Source organism: Neopsephotus bourkii, unplaced genomic scaffold (assembly GCF_033783945.1).
Source record: "Neopsephotus bourkii isolate Nb327-2 ecotype Australia unplaced genomic scaffold, CSIRO-AGI_Nbou_v1 NB_1589, whole genome shotgun sequence".
NCBI classification, from domain to species: domain Eukaryota; kingdom Metazoa; phylum Chordata; class Aves; order Psittaciformes; family Psittacidae; genus Neopsephotus; species Neopsephotus bourkii.
Genome location: NW_026902065.1, coordinates 535,655 through 558,372, shown reverse-complemented (window position 1 = coordinate 558,372; position 22,718 = coordinate 535,655). Strand labels below are relative to the sequence as shown.

The following is a 22,718-nucleotide window of genomic DNA, read 5'->3' as shown; positions in this document are numbered from 1 at the left end:
ACCACATAACCCTACTAAAACAGATTGAATCTGGGCAGAAATGAAGTTAGGAAACAAGGATCCACATTGCTTTGAGAGGAGAATCAGCAAAACTAATTATTTAACTGTCTCCTACTCTGATGCAATACAAAAAGTCAACAAATAACATTTCCTAAGCCAAATGCAAGAATCTGAGGTGCGAGAAGGCTGTGATGGACACAAGCTGCTCTCTCTTTGGTCACCAAACTTCCTAAATACACAGAAATCCCAAGGACACAGCCAGTTTGATATCGTTCTCCCAGGCTGTCGAAGAACACTGCCTGCTCATCTCAGGTGGATTCATAAGGAAGGATGCAACCCACACACTTCCTCCAGTCCCTCCTACCAACCAGCACTGGAGCGATCCCAGCAGAGTTCTCCTGCCAAAGCTCGGCAGGGACAAAGCGCTGCTCAAACCCATTGTACACTGGGTGTGGGCGAACCCAGGGCAGTTTGGGATTTACCACTGTACCTTTTACATAGTTACAAAACATAATACACAAAACTCTACAACCCTTAGGAACCCAGGGAAGGGAAGGGAGCATTGAGAACACAGCACAAGGCAGGCAGCAGGAGCATCTGCTTTCGGATTCCCAAGAGAGAGGAGGAGAAGAAGAGAGAGGTTTCATATCATTAGATTAGAATGGAAACCACAGGGCAGGAAAATGCATTCAGATTTTTATTTTATTTCCCTAAGGTGGAGGAAGAACCCAAGAGTGAGTGAGTGGCCTCCAGAAAGATCCATTTCCTTTGCTTCATCATCAGATCAAACTATTGCTTTTCCATTATTACGTGAATACCAGGTGCTTCGTGCAGCTACACCCCGCTCAAACACCGGGGCCTCCCATTTTCATGCTAAGCAGGAATAATCTTGCATTCTTTTTAAAACAGGAATTATTTTGGGTAAAGAAGGATGCAAAGACACCACAAAATTATTACTTGGGTGCTTTCTCATTCTGTTCAGATTCTGCCCCATTCCTCATAGTGGCTATCAGTTTTACAACTGCTTTCTGCTGTAAGACAACAAAAAAGCAGTAGAAAACTGCATGGTCAAGGACTGGAAGAACATCTCTTTGGATCGCTTTCTCTTTTCATGTATTTATTAAGGGTTCAGGATAAAATTCATTAAGGAACTCTTCAGCAGTAACTTTTGTTTTAGCTGAAAACCAGAAGCCTTGGGCTGTAACAACTGCACAAGGTATTTTTCGTAAGTGATAAATCGTCTTCACCAAAAGCCTCCGACGTCAATGTTGCCTAGAAGGGAAAGGGCAGCTGTGGGCGTTTTAATACAGGGTTGTATGGATGGAAGAGAGGGAGTGAAGTTCATGTGCAGAGAGGGAAACACTGCTCTGGAAAGGCCAGGCAGTGGGGGACGAAGGATAGAGCTCACCACTTTGCCAGGCCAGTTATTTTTGTTCTTTCTTTTGCATTTACATCCAAACAAGCAGGGATTTGATAGAGGCCAGAGGCTATTCCCAAAGCCAAATAGAAATGACTAAAATCAAGACTAATTCACAGATAGCTCTGGCCTATAAATATCATAAGAACAGCCAAGAGCAGAATAAATATTTACAAACTCAGCATAGCTGATTGTTTGGGTAAAGCCTATAGATTTGTATCCACAGAGGGACGTAGAACTCTCTAGCTAAGCCATGCAGACAGACATTGACTTCTTCAGACTGTCTAATTAAAAAGAAAGAAAAAAAACAAACAAAAAAGCAAACCCACAACAAAAAACACCCACCAAAACCATGGTATTAAGCACAAAGGATGAGGAAAGGGCTAAGGCACATCCCTTTTCTATACAAAACTGCTTTCTGGTTTCCAGCTAATACAGACACTGAAGAATTTCAGAATGCATCTTGGGCAACATGGGTGGAAATTTGCAGAGGGCTCTGAACATGAACATACCCCAGGTTATATGTTGAAGCAAAGAGGCCACCTTAAGACCGTGAACCTCAAATCCAAGCGAAAGACACAGACTCTTAAACCAAAACTGCTTAGATGAATTGCAACTTCAAAATCTCTTGTGTGCATGCACACATGTGCACACACGTGTGTGGGGGGAGGAGGGAAATTTTGTTTTAATTGAAAATGGGAATCTTAGCATTGATTAAGTCAAGCAGAGTATAGACATGCACTGTGCAAGCTTCCCCCATAGAGCTTTGGCAATGCACCTTGCTCCTGACCTGCAAAACTCCCTGCTATTCCAGTGCTGAACCTCCTGGGCAGAGAGAGAATCACATCAATTTGTCATTGTGGTGATACCGGTTACGTGAGGAGAACCAATTGCCAATTAGGACAAAGATCACTGACTCTCTCTGCAGCTGACCTGAGCAACATTTGAAATCTCATCTCCAGAGAAATAAACTATTACCATTAACCCTCAACAAAGCACCCCTCTTAACACATCTGTAAGATGAAAATAGATGTGTGAACGCAAATTCAGTGGGAAGAGGTCCACACTGGGCAGGGCAAGTGGACTGAGAATGCTTGTATTAAGCATCAAATATCTCAAACACGAAAGGTCAGTATCTCAGAAGCACCAACTAAGTCTGCAAAATAGAGTAAATAAAATCCTTTCACGTATGAGATATGACACTTTTTCTATAGATGTATTTTAAAGCAAAATAAATATGGTTTGAGGGTTGGGGGCCTTAGGCTTTGTTCTTACAGCCTCCCATCACTCAAAGCTGTTTTACCTTGTTCTGTCTTCCCCACAGGGTACCCATTGCTAGTGCAATGGGAATGGGTTGGTACGAAGGCTTAAGTGACAGACTCCCTGTTTGTTCAAAAGGCTGATGAATCTGATCCCACATTATGGACAGGAGTGTCTAGGAGCATTTGTACATGCTGCCCAGAAATGACCATGCTCAGAGTCTGGAGTCAGAGGGAACAGGAGACAGTCCCCAAAATAGCTTTTCCCTTCCCCCATCACACTAATTCCTGCTGATCTCTACAGAGGATATTCTCTAGGCAATGAACTGCCTTTTACTCTGCAATCAAAACAAGAGAAGCGGGTACAAAAACAGGACTTACCTTCGAGCCACGCTCATTAAAGATTATCTCTACATCAAGGATTTTGCCAAATTGCTGCAGAGAGACAAGAGGGGAAAAAAGAAAAGATTTACTTTTGGCAATCCAGTTTTCCTACCTTTTGGGGGCTGGCTGAGTGCAAGAAGGGAGCTGAGAATATTTCCATTTCTATCATACAGGCAAAGGCATAAAATCTCAGTGACATGACCCAGTTCTCTTGGGTTAGGACATGCGGATTCTTTTGGTCACAGACCCCAGCTTTTCTCACAGAAGTCTACAGGAGGAAAAACAATCTCCAGAAGTGTTTTAGGGATTTGAGGTTGCTTTTCTTTCCTCCCTTTTAATCTAAGCAATTCTTTCTTCTCTCATTCTACTATTTCATCTAAGACATGGTTAGATGTCTGAGATGAAATCATATAACAACATTTCCCAAATGCAATTCAGCATTTCATCTTCCTCCTGAAGTGGCTATCACAAAAAGAAACTTGTTTCTCTGGAGGGGATAGTCACATAAGACACCCAAGCTCAGGGACTCCAAACTCTAAATCTCCTTTCCTCCCACCTTCCCTTTATTTCCCAAAACTCCAAGCCTTCACAACGATTAATGACAGATTCAGAAACCATGAAAATGGCCATCTCCCAACAGTTTGCGCTTCAAAAAAGGATCATTCAATTTCAACCTGTGACATACAGCAGGCTGTTGATAACCTATGCAAATTTCTCACATATGATAAGACTTTGACCTCTATTCTCAGCCTGGAGACGCTGGGGAAAGCAGGACCCCACTACTCTGTTCCCACAACTAGCTCCAAAGAGCTTCCTACGCAGCACAGAACAAAAGTGGGAAACAAGAGCTACAAGCTAGAAAGGAGATTATCACACTCTGTGGAACCACACGTGGATCATATCCTTCTACTTGGAACATATGTAAGTATTTTTATTGAACTGGCCAAATTCAGAACAGTAGCCTATAGCTAAAAGTATCACTAATATTGTGTTTCCAAACTGGAGGTCTTCTCTCCAGAAACACAGGTCTAAGGTCTCATTTTCAGTACAGTATACATAGAGTGGTCTTCACTCTAGAGATGCGTACTGCACTCAAGGCAAATGCCATATCTGAGCATCTTTCCTACCCCATTATTTATGAAAGCTTCCATCAACATGGGTTTGATATTGCTGCTTGCGGAAGATTTAAAGGTGGTAGCAAATGAAGAAAGGGTCAAGAGAAGAAAGGATGATTTCAGGTTAGGAAAGATGATGAACACAGGCTCTGCACAGTGGGACACTATTCTTTGCCATGGTGCTCTTAATATTGTATTTGCCTTTTTTTTAAATTAGCATTTCCATGTGGAGCCAAATAGGTATAATGCTCATTTTGTGGGTACCCTGCTTGAAGAAAGACTTGTGGCCAGATTTGCAAATATGGGACACTTACAACAGTGAGCCACGAAGACTGAGGAGAAGTTCTGAATATGTACAGCAATAAAAAGCTATTAAGTCCCTTGAACAAGCATTCCACAACTGTCTGTAAGCAAGCAAAATGCGTCCAACAATTTTAGCTATAGTCTGTGTCTGCTTCCATTTCCCATCCTTAAGAAGGAGATAGTTGTATTCTTCTACAAATGTTGGTTCACAGATGTTGTTTTTATTGTTCTATTGTTTAAGGACAATACTGGATCTTCTATTCATCCCAAGAACAATTGAATTCACAATATCCTACGTTACACAAAGTTTGAATAATGCTAATATAAACATGCATCTTCCTTGAAACCTCAACATCTCAATAGCTTAGGCCTGATCCATGCTGGATCCTCTTTTGACCACTGCTGTGCCAATCACAGCTAAAATACGTTTTCTATTTCTATCCCATGCTTGATGTGGGCTTCTCTATAAAGGAGATTAGCTGTTGATTGCTTTTTGTTGTCTTTGTTGCATATGGCTTGGGCACTGCCATGAAAGAAATCAGTCATGATTGCTTTCTTGGTAGACTATTTCAGTGTCGTTACACGACAGGGGCTGAACCAATTTAACAGCTCCCGGCTGCTGCAGGGCTGTCCCTGCTCCCTTGTCCTTCCTTGTCTGGTCCCACTAGCTTCCTGAAGCTGGTCCCCGCTTTCATTCTCACCTGCAGGTAAACTGACAGAGCTCACCAATCCTGCAAAAAACTAGCTCAACAAAAGGAATAAATATTAAGTTTTTGATGATTAGAATCATAGAATCATAGAATAGTTAGGGTTGGAAAGGACCTCAAGATCATCAAGCTCCAACCCCCCTGCCATGGGCAGGGACACCTCGCCCTAAACCTTATCACCCAAGGCCTTGTCCAACCTGGCCTTGAACACTGCCAGGGATGAAGCATTCACAACCTCCCTGGACAACCTATTCCACCCTAATAGGTTGTCTCACCACCTAATAGGGTGCCTCACCACCCTAACAGGAAAGAATTTCCTCCTTATATCCAATCTAAACTTCCCCTGTTTAAGTTTTAACCCATTACCCCTTGTCCTACCACTACAGTCCCAATGAAGAGTCCACCCCTAGCATCCCTATATGCTCCCTTCAGATACTGGAAGGCTGCTATGAGGTCTGCTCTGATGATTTACTGCTCTGAAGTGCCTCAAAGGGTCAGGCAAGCATTAAGGCTTTGGGAAGCACAAGGGAATGGAAAGCAGGATCTGGCCCTGGCCAGATCAGCTCAGCTGCCTAGCCTTGCCACACACACTGAAAAGCCAGGCTCTCTATAAATGCAAATGCCAGAATTATTTTCAGAACCTTGAAAGCCATAAGAAAAAAAAAAAAAAAAAAAAAATCACCATTTTCTACCTCATTAGAATCATCTTGAAAGAGAACAAACTGTGCAGTTTCTGGTGCACAATTATGCCATGCCATCTTCCCCTTTCTCCACACCCAGCTGGGCCTGGATCCTCGGGTACTGTTGCCAGCGCTGCCTGCCAGCCCCGTTGGGCTCAGCTCACCGCACAGGGCTCCCAACACCAACAGGAAATCCTTGTCTTGTGTGTTTCATGTCTCATGGCTGACAAAAAGCTGATGGTAATGCTGAACACAAGTGGTCTGACCTAGCTCCACGAGACGTGGCAGGGCTGCCTCCCTGGCCTGCAGATGATGGAGGTACACAGTCTCCTAGATGACAGGATTAAGATCACCAAATCCTAAGGCTGCAGCAAGCAAAGGCTTGATGTCTACTGCAATGGGCTACATCCACCTGTGCAAGCAGCCCCAGTCTCTTTTCCACCTAGGAGCTGAGCGTGTTTGAGGAGGCAGGAGGGAAGGACCTGCTTGGGATAGAAGCAGCAGAGACAACAGGAGCTAACAGCTGAACTGAGGTTTGCTGGGGAGGGGTTTCCTGCTCTATGAAATTCCCTGGAAGAAAGCAGCATGGCTATGAAGCAGGAGGACATGCACCGGGCTCTTCAAGACTGCTGCAGTCATTGTCACAGCTGCTCTGACAGCTCCTAACACCAAGGCTCTTGTCATTGCTGCTGCAACGGCTACAGCAGGTCCAGCACTGGAGGCACTTTCGCTTAGGTAGCATGCCAGACTTTTCCTGAAGAATGAAAGCAGGGGAAAAAAAAGAACTAGTCCATTTTAATAGTTTGTATCTCCTTCAAAGCTGAATCCCATTTAGTGTAACATAAAAAGGCACTTTGTTCTCTGATGTTGCTTGGCCTACCAAATGTCAACAGCCTACTGCAAACAAGGGAAGTTTTAAGAGCTCCTTAGTGAAAGGTCGCAATTTTTGTATGGAAAATGCTAGGCCACTTAAATACAAGGGTCAACACCAAATGCCCCCATAGTAATTTTTTAAGATCATGTATACAGGCATGTTTGTATTTTCCAGCAGACGGAGGGGCTATCCAAATAAAACAAACCCCATACTTAGGTCATCCATGAGGACTAACCCTCTAATCTCTAACCTTGAATATATGAATCACTTTGCTCACAGACTTGATTTGTTCACTCAATGATCATCGAGAACTTCTATTTCCAAACCTGCACGGCAGCTGAGATAAAAAAAAATCCTTGGCAGAGTTCACAGCCTCTGCAGAAGGCATTGCAGGACTACACATTTCAGATGCTCCCCTCCGTGACTTAAAAAGCTTCACAGTCACACACAGTATTGTGACCAAGAAACCAGCATCCCCCATCACATGTCAAGTCATGCAAGAAGCCTCCTCCACGAACTGCTCATGCACACGCCATATGATGGATTGATAGACACACACACTTCCAGTCATGCCATGGCATAGCTACTGCGTCTTATTTTATCTTAGAGCTCCATTCCCTGGAGTGACCTTGTACAAGCTCCTACTTATTTTTGTGTAAAGCAGGTAAATGAGAATCATCTGCTCTATAACAGTAGCAGGGACTGTGGGAAATAAGAGTTTTAAGAGGCATAAAGATATTAACAGACATCAGCTATGACCAGAACCCAATTTTCTTGCCTGAACATTATGTATCTTATCAGAGATGCAAGGGAATGGTGCAAGGAAAGGTATATACATGCTGTTTCACTCCACCCAGATGCCATGAAGGCAGCAGATTTTTCCTGCAGAGGCCATAACTCCATTACATATATCAAATTTAAGAGATCTGGCACCAGAAAGCTTTTGCCTTCCAAAACACTGACAGTTTGGTAGGGCCTCTCCTGTATACTCTGTTCCAGCTGGCCCTGCCTCCTCTCCCTGTCTAGAGCTTTCAAAATCAGCTCCAAAACATGCCAGACAAATAACTTAACCCTAAAGATGCTAACAAGAGGGAATATGAGGCAAATTCTCTAGAAATTACAGAACAAAGGGTAATGGTGATGAGACACCATGAAACGACCTCACATCCCTCCAAGTGAGCTCTGGATTCACACCCGCTTTGCACTGGCCCTACAAAATTCACTTCAAGATGAGTGCAGTGAACTATCTAAACCTTGAAGATGCCAAACAGATCCTTCTCAAAGATGGTTAAAAAAGCCTTTTCAGGTCCTCAGACTTAAGCAAGAACATTTCATATGCAGGATAGGTCCATGCTGCAGAGAGCATCCTTACCCTAGCCCCCAGCTCCATGGGATATACTTTCAGCTCAGAACATCTGTCACATAGTAGCATGTATCAGTCAGTGCTCAGTTATGGCAGCATGGGGTCTGCCAGAGCTAGGCTGCTATCAGTACATGAACTTCCTCACCTACAGCTGGGTCACACCTCTTCAAAATAGCAGGGCCAACCCAGCTACAGCCAACTCTCTTCAGCCAAGCTACACCAGTATGCTTTGCTGACAGGAAGATGGAAACACTGAGGATTTATAAACCAAAGCACTACCATAGTTTACCAACTGAACGACTACTAGTAAACAAGCACCACCAAGCCCTTATTAGGGTTGACCTGTTGCCCAACAAAACACATGTTTTCTATGAAACCAGGCTTTAACAAGAAGCCACACAAAGAGCAAAGATTTCTAATAGGATTTACAGACCACAGCCATCCCAGCAAACAAAGTGAGAAGGAACGTAGTCATTTGTTATGCTCTGACTCACAAGTAAAAGACTTTCACACAGAACAGTGAGACGGGGGTGAACAGTACCACAGGGTACTGCCCAGAGATCTTAACACCAGGCCAGCTTCCAGGTCTACCCTTCCAGCTCCTTCCTGCCTTACGCCATTCCCAGAGGTATGACTGCACTGTAACCTGGCACTGCTGCAATGGAAAAGCTAGTTGGACGCATGCTCACAAAAGCAACTTACACTCAAAACTCAGTTTGAGAGGACTCAGACATATAGACTGAACCCATAGAAAACTGGGTTATAAAAAGACAACTCCAGGTAATTTTACCCAGATCTTCTATGCAAGTAAATCCACCAGCTACAGCACAGCATCGCTTCCCAAATGACATTCAGCCCTGTCTCACTGCAGACTCCTGTGAAAACCTAAACAAATCTCAGCTAAGTGTATGATCCATTCATCGCTGCCTTCCACCAGATGGCCATTCCAGTTTCTATGTCCTGTGGCATAAGCACACAGCTCTTGCAGAGCAAAACAGACAGTACAGTAGCTGCAGCAAGCACCCCTATGCAGAAGTACTGTGGTCCCCAGCATAGCTGTGCAAAACAGGATGCTCAAGCAGCACTGAGCACACAAGTCCTTTGCAAAAGGCGATTCCAGAAATGGGCCTGGTAAAAGACATCAGTATAAGGAGCACTGCCTCTTCAAACTCCAACTAATTTCAGCAGGAACAAAATCCTGTCCTGTGACAGGGCTGGACCTCTCTCACTGCAGGAAGAGCCTGGAAACAAGAATCATCACAAAGAGGCCACCTTGTGTTAGAACGGTTGTTATCCCAATACTGAAATACAGGACTTGTTATGTGATGGGTGGCCAGAACTATTTGGACATAAAAACCCACAAAATACATCTTGATATCCAGAAGACAGAATTTTCCTCCTTCAGGTGTCCAATCCACTCAGAAACCAGAGTCCCCTTCATCTACCTTCCTACTGCTGTACTTCAGGCCTCACGGCATCAACACCTTCAGATCACGGCCTCTTGGTCTATCCTATTATTTACCTACTTACCTCAACACCTAACAAGTAATTTTCTACCACTGCCAATGCTTGTGTATCATTAATTACTTGTGCATTCAAATTTATTTACTGGCAAATGCAGTCTCAAAATTCTACCAAAATCTTGGTGAGAAAGAGCTCTAATCCTGCTTGTCACTGCTTTAGCCTCAAACTCCACCAGGCTTATAGGAGGTGTTCTGCACTCTTGACACCAGAATGAAGCTGGATGAGATATTATATCCACTGGGATATTTTAGGAAGTGCAAAGTGCCAAAATGTTTCCCCAGAGGCCAAGACCTAAAGGCTACAAGAGCTTCCAAAAATATCTGAGCTCAGAGCTGTGTTGCTTGGGTCATACAAAGCAGTGATCAACACAAGCGTACACCATCAAGAAATTTGCAGAAGAGATATGAACTATGCTTAAGAGAAGGAAAAGGATAATAACATCACCTCCTTTAAAATCCAGTGTTAAAAATAAGACACTACCATTCTGTCACCTTTAATAAATTAAGCTATTAATAACTTCATTAACAGAAAGTTATCAAATATGACAGAATGGTCATCTTAATATAAAACAGCTATGCATTATTACTGATGTAGCATAACACACAAAGACCATATATCAACTTGGGCTGATGATGTTGCCCAGCAGAAACAGTTAACAGCCTGCAAGTAGTAGCCATGGAGTGAGCGTGCTTTTAAAAAGCCGATGTCTCCATCTGAAGCCAGAGCCTGAGAAAATGTACACCCTGTATGGTGCTACCCCACCTTCATCTGCAATTGTCATCAACACAGTCCTTTATTTTATTTTACACTATCTCCTTCTCTTAAAAAAGCTGAAGATACTTGAGCAAAGAGCATTTCACCATTTCCTATGAGAGCTGGGGTTGTTCAGCCTCGAAAAGAGAAGACTCTGGGAAGGCCTTATTACAGCCTTTCAGTTCTCAAAACGGGCCTATAAGAAAGATGGGCAGAGACTGTTGCAGTAAGATGAGGGGTGATGGTTTTAAACTACAAGAGGAAATTCAGGCTTTACGGGAGGAAGAAATTTTTTGCATTGAGGGTGGTGAAACACTGGCACAGGTTGCCCAGAGACGTGGTGGATGCACCATCCCTGGAGACATTCAAGGCCAGGCTGGACATGGTTCTTCTGAGCAACCTGGTAGCTGCATCCTGCTCATTGCAAGGGGGTTGGACTAGATGACCTTTGAAGGTCCTTTCCAATCCAAACTATTCTGTAATTCTAAATTCTGAGAACCATCTATTCTGACTCCTCATACCGTTGGCTCTTTCAACAGATAAGAAGGATTTAGTGCACAGAACTACCAAACAATCCACTTTGCTTGTCTTTGTGGAGATAATTGATGATTCAGCCTGAGAACAGATGGATTTTCCTCTTGCAGGCAGTCCAATCCAGCATCCATCTTCCCCAGGAGACTGAAGTCCATCTGACTCTGAAGTCCTGAACTAACCAGAGCATCCTACCAAATTTTATACTGGGAGGAAAACTGCTTTTTGAAGCCTAAGAGGGAACGACTGAAGCTATAATCTATGATGTACAACCACATGCATTATCACAGCACAATGCTGAAAGGACCAGAAACATGTGGAGAGAAACATGAACTTATCTTTTGTATACAAAGTCCAGTAAAGAAGGGGACAGCAGTTATGAAGACTGCTACCATCACATCAGAGCCCTTACACACACAAGCCAACAAACATCCCTCAGAAACTGGTTAGTAAGGTTTTGAGGAGTTGGTAACTTGTTTTTAACGCTGTTGGAAACTCTTCCACTCCCTGGTAAATTGTTCCACTGTTTAAATTAGCCTAATGATTTAAGATTTTTTTCTCTTATTTCAAGGTTAATTGTGTTAAATCTCAGTGTCCAAATGGAAAATCTTATTATGACTGTAAACAAGACCTAAACCCTCTATTAGTAGGTATCATCCATGCATAAGCACCTGTACAGAACAGACTTGTCATCTTCCAACCTCTCCTTAATAAGCTGAGTAAATCATGTACCCAACACCTTACACAGTTAAAAAGCCATTCATCTTCAAAGCCCAAGATTATTTTTTTGGTCCTAAACCGATCTCAGAACTGAACAAATTTATGCAGTCACAGCCTTTTTGTCTTTGAACATGATTAAGAACACATCCTTCCTTCAGCCCAATACCCCATCCCCCTTTGCACTGTTGAAGCATCTGTCTTCAGCAACCGCTAGAACTCTCCCAAGTCAGTGCTTTCCAAAGAAAGCTATCCAACCTACAAGCACACCCTGGTTCCCATATACTCAGCTCTCTGCACGGAGTTGCATCAAATACGTTTTTGTCAGATTTATCATCAGTTAACCAGGCATTTCAAGTAATTCTCTAACAGGAACCTTATCTTTCTCTTTCCTCCTTCTCAAATAGTTTTTTAACCACAAACCTTACTGGCAAGGTTTTAATAGCACTGTCTCCGTAGGCTGAGATACAGATACTGAACAGGACTGTGACTGACACAGACCCCTGGGGAAACTGACACTTGAAACAGTCTTGATCATCAATTTCTCATCAGTAACTACAACTTATTGTCTATCATTTAACAGTTATTTAATCCTTCTGATGTGTTGTGTTTATTTGACATACATACTCTTCTTGTTAAAAATTGACACTGGTCACTTGGATGAATTCAAGTGGTTGGGCAATGTTCAACTGCATCAGTATCGCTTTGTAAAATCTTGCCAAAATAGGCAAGACAGCATTTGTCTGCAAAGACGCAGATTACATTATGCAAAGTCACACTGAATAGATATTAAACAATTTCTTTAGATTCTAATGGTTTTAAAACTCTCCCAAATTAGTTTTTATCTTGGACCAATATATAGTTAGATAGTTTGCAGCTCTTTGGGTCATCCATTTAAATTCTTTGAACGGTGAATCCGGGTGGGCAGCGCTCTAGCCTTCTGCAATTCCCCTAGTCCACAAGAACTAGCTAAAGATTAACATTAATGAACAAAACAGCTCCCTGCTTTGGCTGTTATCTTTGGATGCTGCTTATCTGCATCTGCTGGACTGTAAATATTAGTAAGGACTCTTACCCTCTTTTGTTATGAACTATATACAAAATCAGAATATGGTCCAAATACCACCTCTTAAACACAGCAAGATGGGGGGGTTTCGTTGTTCTTTTATTCTGTTTGGTTTTTGTTTGTTCAGTTGTTTTGTTGTTATTTGTGGTGTTTTTTTTTCCAAAACACACAACTATTTTCTAATTTTATACTGTACCTACACCTAGATCTTTGCATGTATAAATCTGATGCCTTCTCCTCTGAACCCGTATCACCACTATCTCCATGATAAGCATATTTCCCTTCTCACCTGCTTCTTTTAAGTGTGCAATTGTATTTCCTGCCATGTACATCCTCATCCTCTTCATCCTCCCTCCCTAACGTGCAGGATACTTCTGAGTTTTATTAACACAGTTTCAGTGACTGTGGAATCATGTCTTTTTGACAACCAATATGATTTTGTTTAATACTTCATAGCTTCCATTAATGCCTCCCTTTTAAAGGTACCCTCTCAAGCAGTTATCCTGCCAATTGTTTAAACTTGAAGAAACAAGAGTCTTCTAAAGCTCCTTACATTACTGGCTGATGCCATATTCTGTTTGCACAAAGCAAATACAGACAAATAACAACCACTGGTACCTAGGCAACCATGGGATTTCAGGTCAGCTATTAACTCTTCTTTATCTGCTAGAACAAGGTCAACCATTGATTTACTCCACAGTGCGTGCAGTATTGCGTCCATTAAAAGATGACCTATTCCTTCTAGAAGCTTTCTGGAAGTCGTTTTCTTGGCCTCATGAAATGTCAAGTAAATATTACCCAGTTTAAGCAGCCTATTCTATTTGCCTCCCTATAAGGAGCATATACATAAGGAAATGTTTGCTCCATTCCTGAGGATATCTCAGGCACCTGTTAGAAACACATAATAGGTGAGAGAGGTGGTTTGAAACACGCATAACTTGAATTTGTCACGAAATCCTTCAGTCTGCAGCTCTTTCAAATGGTGAAGGCTTAGAAAGTGTTATGTAACATCCATTTAAGGCACACATGGGACAACGCAGTTGAAGTCCACCTCTACTGAAGTCTGGGTGAAAGCATTAGCTACTGTTCTGTGCCTCAGGACTGGGCTGACCTCTTGCATGCTGCTCCATCCTCAGGGGACTTCTTTACCTCCCCCCCCCCATCACTTTTCTTTCTTCCTCCACAGCTTTGCTGTCTACCCAATTCCTCTCTTTGTACAGTAGGTTGGGAAAAATCACTCCAGGCGAGGATTTTGAGTCTCTTAGATATGACGTTGAAGAGATGCAACCTGACACACAGAAGGGAGAGGGAGGAGATGGAGGGAGAGATGTTACAGGCTAGGCACAGCTAAAGACTAAGACAACCATGACTCTCCTATAGGAAAGAGGGTAGGTTTCAGTGAGTCACCCAAGGGAAAGCATCCTGATCCTAGAAAAGAAATAGGAGCAAGGAGGATTCAGAGAGAAACTCTCTCCTGCTTGAGTCTCTGAGCACACCAACAGAAGCAGCACTCAGTGAAAAAGGGAGATGTGCAAGAACCATTGATTATTTCATTGGCAAAGTAGCAAAGTTTTCTATTACAGGAATACTGCACATGCTTTTTTTGTGACCCAAAAGATGAATGTTCTTCTGGCAGGCATACCTCTCAGCAAACACAGGGCCAGGTGAACTAACAAAAGGCTTTACAGGCAATGTAACAACTTAAAATCACATCACTGTGCTGGAGCTTGAGATTATGTTTAGAGAAAAACTAAACCACCTAAATAAAAAACTAAATGACTTGAGGAACACCAGAAACCAACTCATATAGCATATTTCCCCACCCCTTCTATGTACAACAAATGGCACCATATGGGCCCAAAAGAGAACAGGAAACCTTAATGCAAACAATTAAGCTGCATTTTCCACAAGCCCCTTCTCAAGACAACAGTTCATTAAAACTGCTTGGGTCTCCCGATCTGCAAAGCAGAGGTAAAAGCCACCAGGACAGGGATGTTTTTCATTTCCATCCATGTTCCCCACACCAGGAGCACAGGGAAGAACAGCATCAAGGTGAATGAGTGTGAAAGGGGCCAGTCGTCAAGCCAAGTACTGGTCCCAAGGGAAGGGTCAGTAACGACGTGGAATAATTTATGTCAGCAATGCAGCTCCCAGGAAAGGGGAGCAGCAGTAGCACAGATCAGGACGTGCTAAATACAGATTGTAGCAGGTGGTCCAAGAACTGGCTGTGATTTCAGCAACCGGTTTATCCAAACCGGACGGAACTGCCTACCGCACAGGCCTGCAACAGCAAAAACCAAGCTAAAAACACAAAAGCAGAGCAAGTGACTGAAGATTCGGCAGCTGCAGATTGCCAGGAGATGAGTTTCACCCTGAAAACATTCCCAAGGGTGTCAAAGACTGTGACAATTTAATGTATGAACAAGACGGAAGCAAACCCCAGCCTCTTGCAACAGAGTCACAGAATCCTAATTTTGACTGGGATGTACCTCCAGGAGTAATTTAATGCAACCCCTGCTCAAAACAGGTCTACTGAGACCTGGTTGGCCAGTCAAGTCAAATATCTTTAAGGATGGAGGCTTCAAAACCTCTCCAGGAAACATGTTGCAGTATTTAAACCCCCTCACAGTTAAAAAAAAAGAAAAATTCCTGATATGTGATCAAAATTTCCCATGTGCCAACTTACATTTGTTGTCTCTAATCTCACCATTACACACAACCAAGAACAACCCGGCTGCTTCTGAGAAGATGGCTTTGCCTGGAGAAGAGGAGGTTCAGGGGGGACCTGATCACTCTACAACTACGTGAAAGGACGTTGTAGTGAGGTGGAGGTTGGTCTCTACTCCCAAGTAACAAGTGATAGGACAGGAGGAAACATCCTCAAGCTGTACCAGAGGAGGTTTAGATTGGACATTAGGAACAATTTCTTCACTGAGAGGGTGCTCAGGCATTGGAACAGGCTGCCCAGGGCAGTGGTGGAGTCACCGTTCCTGGAAGTGTTCAGAAAATGTGTAGATGAGGCCCTCAGTGACATGGGTTAGTGGTGGCCTTGGCAGTGCTGGAGTAATGGTTGGACTTGATGATCTTGAAAGTCTTTTCCAACCTACCCGAGTTTATGATTCTATCTTTTCTGTATCTTCTCAGCAGGTAGTTGCCGACAACAAAAATATCCCCCCTCTGACTTCTCTTCTCAAAGCTGAACAGGCTGAGGTTTCAGACTCCGCTCACATTCCACGTTCTCCAGCTCCCTGACCACTTTAGTGGTGCCCACTAGACTTGCTCCAGTATTTCACTTACACGAAGTGCACTTGCACTGGGGAGCCCAAACTGGACACAATACTCCAGGTGCAGTCTTAAGAGCCCAAGGTGTGGATGGCCACCTTTGCTGCAAGGGCATGCAGCTGCTTATGTTTGATTTGTTGTCAATTAGGACAACACAGATGGCTCAACAGATGCAACAACTGAAACAGGAATACTGCAAAATTTGGAGGAGCAGCCTGGTATGTAGTTAGGGCCAAGGTACATACTCAAAGTCAAAGGTGGCAAGAGGAACCTTAGCTTTAGTCTATCCTGAGTCCTCTGTACTGCATCTTAAGCAGGCAGCAACTGTGAACTTTAGAAATAATAAGATATATTTCTGAAGACTTCTGAATGTGCCATCAATCAAGGATCAAACAAGTCAAATATTCCTGATGATGATATATAGATAGATAACTTCACCTGTAGGTTAGGTCATGAAGCATCTAGCTCATTTATCTCTGTTCACAGGGAATGAGTCACCACCTATACTCATCTGAACAAACTCTTCCCCAAAAAGCTTATAAACTGAGAATGATGAATAGCATACAAAGATTAGGGAAGGCAAAATACTTGGTCAGAAGAAATAGAATGTATATTATACACAATGTAAAATACCATCTGACTTGCACTAGCTTTTCCACATGCAATTGCTAGTTGGCCAATTCCTTGCAGCAATTTTTCATCACAGAAGTGGATCATGAGGAAAGACATAAATATTTCAGTAAGTTTCTAAGCAACTAAAAAACAGTGCTCTGCAAGGGATATATTAAGTCAATGTTTAATCCTAGCCTTTACTGGGAAATAAGATGAAGTTTCATTTTGTAGTTTGTTTTTTCTTTCCAAACGAATTGTTAGGTTACACTGAACATCTTGATATGAACAACACAGTTCTAGTTTTTATGTGTATTTGCCAGCTGAGGTAAACGCTAACAACTGTTCCAGTCCTGCAAGCATTTCAAGGTGTGCTTCATTTTCCTTCACACAAATACACCACCACCACATGTCCCACCTGTGGGGAAGGAGAATCTGCCATTCCTTTAAAGGTGCTAGTAACTTACCCCAAACATCTGCCGAAGGTCAGGATCTCGAAAGCGGAAGGGAATGTTAGACACATGAAGTCGCTTTGGAGTGGATTTGCTCTCGGTATTCTCACTGCTCTGTGTCTGTGATTGCTGTCCATCTGTCTGTGCCCCTCCTTCTGTTTGCTGAAATCATAAAGACAAAAGCATGTGCGTGAATAGAAGCCACACAAATTCCTTTCACGTGCTTTGCCTGTCTTTTTTTAGGTATTAGTATTACACTTGCAACTGCGGTATCTTGCACTTGACAATTATTTTGATAAAGCCAGTAACGCTTAACAATTGATCTGTTGTTGTTCCCCTCCCTTTCCATGAGTAAACAGTAATGAGATCTCAGCCTCCCTCCCCTCGTATCACCTTTTAGCGCAGTAGATTTGCCTTTGGTTTTACTAAATTGCTTCTCTCTTTTCTCCTGCTCTTCCTCACTTCAGCTGCCACATATGAAAGCCCTAATGAAGAGGCGGATCTTTCATATCCTGAAGCTGGGAGGTAGTACCGCCACTCTAATCTCATGTGGCAGGATGTTCATGCAATCATCCAAATCCCACAGCTGAAGTGGCAGCTCTTCACTTGGCCAAAACCAGAAATGCATTCCCAGGCAAAATGGCATCTGCTCTGTCAAGCTCCCTTCAGAGAAACATTACCCCAAAAGAAGATCTATAACTAAATAGCAAAATCCATACATGAACAGCTTACGGATGTCTTTGATTAACTTTTCTCATACATTTAAAAGTCAGCCCAGGGACAGGAAACAGCCATTACCCATGCAGGCTTTATAAATATATACTTTCTGCTGCCAACCTCACAGCTAAAACAAGGGAATTTGTTCCAGCATTCCCAAGCACTGACTGGTACGGCAAAGCCAGGTCATGGGGTGGGACAAGGGGACTTGTGCTCAGAAAAGGTACAGAGGAATAAGGGAGACCAGTGTGCCAGAGCAGAGAGCTAACACCCCCACAGAGACGACTGGCAGGGGAGAAGAAAGGAAGAGAGTGTCAGCCACTTGTGTTGGGCTTAGACTAAATAGGGGTGAAAATTGAGCACAGCACTAAATGTAAAGGTAAGGCCCCTTTTGCAAAATGGCTTGATGAGAAAATGGTATTTTTCACATCTTAGTCAGAAAAAATGACCTCAAAAGGTCAGAGCTACAGAACAAAGTAGACTACAATTTGGTTGTTTTATTGCTCTGTCCCTTTCAGAGAGCACGCATTGACAGGCCAAGGTATTCAAAGAGCACTCACCCACTCACTCTATCTCCCGCTGCTTGCCTCAGCCTTGTAGGAGTCATGCTTTGACCACCTGTGTGATGCACTTTTAAGTGTCATTTCATTTCTTTAGATGACAACCTGATTTCTTCCTTAACCCATCAAGTGAATGTAAGTTCTACAAGACAGCAAGGACCATGTAATTGCTAGAGCCAACCTTATTTTTAGGCACCTTCCAGAACACACAGAGGGCTTAAAAGTAAAGATTTAAGAGTAGGGTTTTTTTTCTGGTTTGGAGCCTTTTTGCCCCTTCCCCCTCCGCTGGCTGTTTTAAATACACCATTTGTGAACCAAAGAGGAAAGAAATCTCATGAGAGGTGCAGATACTGACTCCCCAACCACTGACTGCGTTTGCTAGATGGCTCTGCACATCACTTAATATACAACACTTCATGACTATTTTGAAAGAAACATCTCTCCACAGATAAATTAAACTGGCAACATTAAGAGAGCTTCTTCTGGCCAGAAATGTCTCTTATAGGCATGACCTTGAACTTGCATATTGGTTATAAAGCACTGACAATAGCAAGCAAACAGCAAGCACTGAGGTCCTGTCACGCTGAGCAAAGCAGTGGCAGCTTTCCATTTTACTTTCGTAGGGCTGCACAGGCAGCACAAAACATGCTTGATCTAGTTAATATAAATTAAGCCGTGATAGGAAGGACAAAAATATCACCCTGCGAGTATCTCTACTTCCCAGAGCTGTGCAAGTCTCGGGAGAAGCCTATCAGGATGAAGCATTTTTATCTGGCTAAGACTCACCCATCACTCAAGCATCAAATTCTTCCTTGCAACCTCAGAACTTCCATCTGATCGTATCTAAAAAGCTGCCTCTCCCTATTCAAGTTCCCCCTCTTCTCCTATCCTCACCCTTATGACAAAAATGCATCTCTAAACATACAGAGAGTGCACCCTGGGGGAAGAATCGATGCAGCTGGCCTGAGATTAAATCATACCATGCTATTTGGTGGTTTTATTTTTATGACTCCATCAGAGTCCTTTGCTCCTCAGGGCAAATCTCTCCAAGAAGGACAAAACATAGGAGCAGCCTATCCATCACCACCATACACAACACCTGCAAGTGAGTGCTCCAAAGTAACTTCCCAAAATCATCAGCACTTCTGCTAAATGGGATCTCTACAGCCGGTTCTGGAGCTCTGCTACTGCAATTTGCCAAATCCTACATTTTCTATGGCTTTGCATAAACTGATAAGGTGGGCAAACACCCATGCACATAGGTGCATCTTCTGCAGTGTGAATGAGGAAAGGCACAGATGCTGAATGGTGGCGACAAAAATGGTTTAGTCTTTAAATTCAGACATAGGTTGCACAGGACTGGATCTGCCCCTTCTACAGGAGAGGGAGCCAGGAGGTCATCAGCACTCCTCTCCCATCCTCTGCCATTTGTTCACAGACAGAGGGCAGAACTCCCTTCTTACCAAGGGTGTGATGTTAGCATGTAGCCATGGCCTGCCCAGAAACACTCGCAGCTGTTCCTGCATATGGCAGAGTGCTGCTGCCACGCAGGAGTCATTTTGCAGCACAAAAGATGTGTACAGTAAGACAAAGGCTTCAAAGAGGAGGCAAAAGAGAAGGAACAGAGGATCTCTGTCCATTCTTACTTTTTTGGCTACACTGAGTCCCTGAATGCTTTTCAAGCTTTCACATATCCTGATTTTTCAGCAGCAGTTTAATACCGAATACCTTCTCGCACTGGATTCAGTAGCTGCCTCATTTCTATTGTCCATGGCCCTAAGGTAAGACTTGAACTTTCAGCCACTATAACATTAGCTCAATGCATTTGTCTACTGCCACGCATTCAGCTACAACATAAATGAAAGAAAGGCTCCTCAGATCTTGCCTCTTTTCTTTTTTTACCCCTTTTATAGTTATTCCCTGTCTTAATTCATTAGGAAGGAGATGAAAGGAAGGGCCTGGAGCATGTTCTCAGACAGCACATAATGGAGACCAGCAACAGCGCTACCCTGACCAAGCCAGATGATAAAAGCCTGCATTTCAGAGTGTCCACTCCCCACTCTGACTCCTTCCCACACCAGATTTCACTCTGCTTCTGGCCTCACATCAACATCTTATAGCAAAGAACCAGCCCTCACCCTTTGCTACAGATTGCAATTTGGCTTGGAAGGGAGCTAATACATGTTCCCTGGGTCTCAAATACCTGTCATCAGGCAACACAGAGATATACTGCAGCTAAGATCCTGTGTTTAGAGGCAGTGCTGGATTCACCTCCTCAGCACAGCCTGTGTAACATATACTTATGCAGGTGATAATGTCATTCATGCCTGCACACGCAAGCTTTGAGCTCTGCTCAAGGTCACCGAGAAATACATCAGAGCTCAGGACACGTGCAATATGTGCTTCACTTTTAACTGCTTGCTGCCTGTACCCTATGCTAGCTTCTCTCTTACACCCACCAGCAGTAAGGAAACCCTAACCAAGAAAAGGCAGCTGCAAAGAGAAGCATGGATGTATACATGTGCACGTATGCATGTAAAAGGGGAGAAGGACGCCTGGCAACGCAAGGGTATTCTGAAAGGTTTGGGGGCAGCACTACAACCACCTACCCACCTCTCGACTGCACTCTTCATCCTAAAGCAGCTGGTGAATATGCAACTGCTGAGGATTCCTCAACAGGAAGGGGCTCCAAGCAGATCTCCATCTGCATGGCCAGACAAAGGGGCTACCTCCCCAATGAGCCAGACAAGCACCAGTGCGACAGGCCAGCACAGGGACTATTAATACCCAAGTACATTCTGTTTCCATCTCCCACTTGCATCCAGAACTGGAACTGATTCAGGTCCAAGTTATAGAAAAGGAAAAGACAACCCCCCATCCCCTCCCCCAGGAAGCAGGTGGTCCAAAATGGTGTGAATCATAATGAGGAGGTTAAGAGCCATAAATCACTGCAAAGAAAATATTTACAAAACACAAACTGTAACTAATAACTGTATTTAAAAGGGGACTTGGGTGGCTTACAAAATCTGGGAGGCAGACTGTGCTCAATCCACTGCTTCTAGATCAGTCTTGGATCCAAAAAAGAAACCAAACCCAAAGACCTTATTTGAATCAAGAGCTTGAGGAATTGTGTGGAGACAAGGACCACAAGCTATGACTGGCAGAAGGCAAACTTCCCACTGCAAAGGAGAGCGCAGACAACGTGGGAAGATCTCTGCAGCTTCTAGTGAAGAACTCGCGTCAAAACAACCCATCACCCACCAGTGAACTGGTATCTACTGAGCAGGTTTGGTGGAAAAACAAGTGAAGAGTTATGTACCAGACACAAAACTCCTTCCTTGCCCCACCACACTGTAACAGGGGAGGAAGTTAACACTGTCAATGGAGCAGTGACAGACTAAGATCCATCCAGCCCGCTGTTTTCTGACAGTGGCCAAGTTTGTGGCATCTGCGGAAGAACACAAATCAGGGCAAATGTGCAGCAATTTTTCTCCAGATCAGCCTCCAGCAAACTGAGCCAGTTGATGTCTCAACTTCCAAAGCACCTTATGGACAGGAGTTCCAATGCTAAATTCTTGGTTATATGGAAAAAAATTAGAAACAGAAACCTGGTTGGGTTTGGGATTTTTTGGCATCTGATTATTTCCTATGTGCATCCTTGAAAGTGAAAACGAGACAGTTTCCTATTTTATTTCTCATATCATATGTATGCATGTACTTGTCATATGCCTTCACTCCTGTCAGCTCTTTTTGTAAGTGAAGATTTCATTTCTTCTCATAAAGAACCTGCTACATCCCTTTCATCACTACCATTATCCTTCTCTGTACTACTTCTAGATCTGCTACAACCTTTGAGAGATATGCAGAAGTACCACAGCTGTATACTCTAACATAATGATATTTGCTGGTTTATTTCCTATTTCTCTTTCAGAATCATTTTTAAATCTGTCTCGCTAGGCACAAGCCTGCAAGTGCTGACAATAATCTGCCTCATACTCAAAATAATAAAATAATCTGCCTCATACTCAAAGCAAATTCCTGATGCTAAATGTCAGAGTTTGCTACCTCAAGACAGCAATTTCCAAGCTGAGCTGGCCAAACAATCAGCACCTAGCTACTTATTTGAAGGTAATTCTTCCCAGTGTCTACCTGCTCAGCAGTATTGAAAGACAAGTGAGGATGTTCATTAAACATACTCTTCACCTGAAATACCTCACATGAGCAATTGCTTTAATTACTACAGTGATGAAAAATAATTACAGAAGAAAATTCTGCAATCTCAAACTAGGCAAAAAATACCCAAGGGAAAGTCATCATTGTAATACCATCCATGTGTTATAAAAGGCAGTTGAGGAGCCCCTTGGTGCCACTGGCTCCCTTCTTTCCAAATCCTTGCCAGATGTAT

At 43.2% G+C, this 22,718-nt stretch overlaps 1 protein-coding gene across 29 annotated transcripts in view; it reads right to left on the bottom strand.

Moving 5' to 3' along the window:
• RBFOX2 (RNA binding fox-1 homolog 2) overlaps positions 1-22,718 on the bottom strand; it is a 172,212-nt gene that overhangs the window by 33,727 nt on the left and 115,767 nt on the right. For 28 of the 29 annotated variants that reach the window (XR_009728252.1, XR_009728255.1, XR_009728256.1 and 25 more), the window contains 2 exons: positions 17,052-17,198; positions 3,058-3,111 (listed from right to left, as the gene is read on the bottom strand). Coding sequence is in view for 20 of the 29 variants with exons in the window: in XM_061371765.1 (XP_061227749.1) it covers positions 3,058-3,111; positions 17,052-17,198 (201 nt within the window). In the remaining 9 variants the exon portion in view is untranslated. The remainder of the gene's footprint in view (positions 1-3,057; positions 3,112-17,051; positions 17,199-22,718) is intronic. The other variant, XM_061371766.1, reaches the window with a different exon arrangement.